The 2,503-nt window shown below is 60.0% G+C and overlaps 1 protein-coding gene across 1 annotated transcript in view; it reads right to left on the bottom strand.

Moving 5' to 3' along the window:
- Positions 1-834, bottom strand: part of RAB3D (RAB3D, member RAS oncogene family) — a 7,372-nt gene extending 6,538 nt beyond the window's left edge. The window contains exon 1 of the mRNA XM_012641338.1: positions 516-834. Within this exon, the coding sequence (XP_012496792.1) occupies positions 516-743 (228 nt within the window). The 5' untranslated portion in view covers positions 744-834. The remainder of the gene's footprint in view (positions 1-515) is intronic.
- Between the last annotated feature and the right edge of the window lie 1,669 nt (positions 835-2,503).

The raw sequence follows: 2,503 nt of genomic DNA on the forward strand, positions 1-2,503 counted from the left end.
CACAGCAACCTCCAACTCCTGGGCTCAAGCGATCCTCCTGCCTCAGCCTCCCGAGTAGCTGGGACTACAGGCATGCGCCACCATGCCCGGCTAATTGTTCTATTTTTAGTAGAGACGGGGTCTCACTGTTGCTCAGCCTGGTCTCGAACTCCTGACCTCAAGTGATCCTCCCACCTCAGCCTCCCAGAGTGCTGAGATTACAGGTGTGAGCTAGGGCACCCGGCTCCCTATGCCTTGAGTTAGTACTCAGTACCTTGGGTCCGTCTCCCGACTCAGACTCCAAGGAACAGTACTGACTCCCCTACAGCCACCCCAATGCAGGGCACGTCCCTTCCTCCTGATGAATTTACCTTGTAGCTAATACACCCCCCTACTCTTTAGTCCTCCAACCCCCTCCCCAACTCTGGGCTGTGCCCCCCCATCCAGGAACCCCCCCCCCACAGCCTGAACCCTCCAGAGAACTTCCCTGGGGAGACTCGCGCCCCTCGCCACAGACGGCGGCCTGGCTCACCCACCCAGATCTGCAGCTTGATCCTCTTGTCGTGGCGATAGACGGTCTTGACCTTGAAGTCGATGCCCACGGTGCTGACGAAGGCGGGGGTGAAGGAGTCGTCGGCGTAGCGGAACAGGAAGGACGTCTTGCCCACGCTGCTGTTGCCGATCAGGAGCAGTTTGAACATGTAGTCGAAGTTCTGGTCTGCCGCGTCCCGGGGGCCCGCGTGGGGGTCTCCGGCTGATGCCATCTTGGAAGGAATCTCCTTCGGAGGGGAGGCCTGAAATCCTCAGATGGGGAAGGCTGGAGCCCTGCTGGGATGAAAACACCAGTGACAGCTCCAGTGCATATACCCATCAGGCCCGGGTTCGAATCACCGTTCTGCCACTTGGAAGCCAGGTGACCCTGGATGCCACCACTTGCTCTTTCTGGACCTCAATGTCCTGTTCTGGAAAATAGGATGTTTGTCATAGTCCCTTCCTGAAAGGGTGTTTAGTTGTAAGGCTAAAATGAGTTTCTTTATTCATTCAACAAACACTTACTGAGTGCCTACTCTGCCAGGCCCTCTTCTCCGAAGAGACACAGCTGTGAGTAAGACAGGGCAGAGCCCACCCTTGAGGAGGTCACATTCCTTCCAGGGGGAGGTTATTAACACACGTAATGGTTACAAGACAGTGCCTGGCATGGAGTTGGTGCTCAATTAATGTGACTGCTGTTTCATCTTCACACCCTCTGGCAAAATTGAGTCTTTATCAGGACGGCGGGGCAGGGATGCCCCTTTTGGTTTTGAGGCCCAGGGAGCTGGCAGAGGGTGGTTCAAATGCAGGGTGCCTGCTTGGCTGCAGAGGAACCAGACTGCAGAAGTCGCAGGTGTGGACTTTGCCCCGAAGTGAGCAGTTGGTGTGGCCCAGGTGTGAGCTGGGGGGACCTGCCAGCTGGATAGAGCCCCCCCCCTCAGGTGCTGTGTGTTGACTTTGGCAGGTGTCTGCCACTGGGGTGCCTGCGCTGCCCCAGCCCAAGCTGAGTTTAACCCCTTCCCTGAGCCCCAGGGTGCGGAGGGGCGGTTTCTATGGATGTGGCCCAAGTTTAAAGCCCGGATCTACCCCCAAATGGGCATTTCCATTTTCTATTTGCCAAAGGGGCTGGGCCTGTGTCCCTCTGGCCAGGGCTGACTCACGCCAGCCCAAGCCCCAAGCCACTGAGGCAGGAGTGAGAGTCCTCAAATCCAAGGAACCCATTCTAGCCACCTAATGACACAACCCCACCATCAGGACCACAGCCGCCGCCGACCCCCGTCCTCCCCCACCAGACAAGGTATCCTACTGGGCTGGGCTGCTCGCAGCCGCCCACACTCCAACACGCTGCTGCAGCCGGATCCGGGGCGCTCCCTCAACCCTCATCCCCTCCACAGGCCTCAGTTTCCCTAGCTGTCTAAAGCTGCTGCCTGAACTGCACAGGGAGGTTGCAGCCGGATGAATGGAGGGCACACGGGCAGAGGAAGCCCTGGCAAAGTTATTTCTCAACCGCCTTTGGGGCTTTTTGCCATTTTAAAGGAGGACCCAAGCGGCCCCACCCCGTGTTCCGGGAGAACGAGTTTGAGGAGGGGAAGAGAAGTGGCAGGAAACCTTTCCCCACGCTGGGCAGGGCCGGCGGGCTGGGCCATGCCCCACCCCCAGCCCACCTGTCAGTTAGTCGGTCCCGTCTCTTCCTGACCACCTGGCCACCCTCCCTCGAGCCTGGCCCTGGAGGGCTCGGCTCTGTCCGCCTTCACTGGATTCGAGGCACCTGGCCGGTGCAGGAGAGCTCCCCGCATCACATATGGTCCAATCGCATGTCCCCAGCTGGGCTCCCTGCCCCGCCCGCACCCCACTAGGAGTCCCGGATGAGCCCAGCTGGGTGGGGGCGAGGGCAGAGGCGTTCTCGCAGCCCAGCCTTTGTTCTCCAGGCCCCCGGCCCTCCCCCGAGCCCCCTGTCCCCGGATCTGCTCCAACGCGGAGAGGCGGGGCAGGG

This window comes from Propithecus coquereli, unplaced genomic scaffold (assembly GCF_000956105.1).
Source record: "Propithecus coquereli isolate 6110/MARCELLA unplaced genomic scaffold, Pcoq_1.0 Scaffold164, whole genome shotgun sequence".
NCBI classification, from domain to species: Eukaryota; Metazoa; Chordata; class Mammalia; order Primates; family Indriidae; genus Propithecus; species Propithecus coquereli.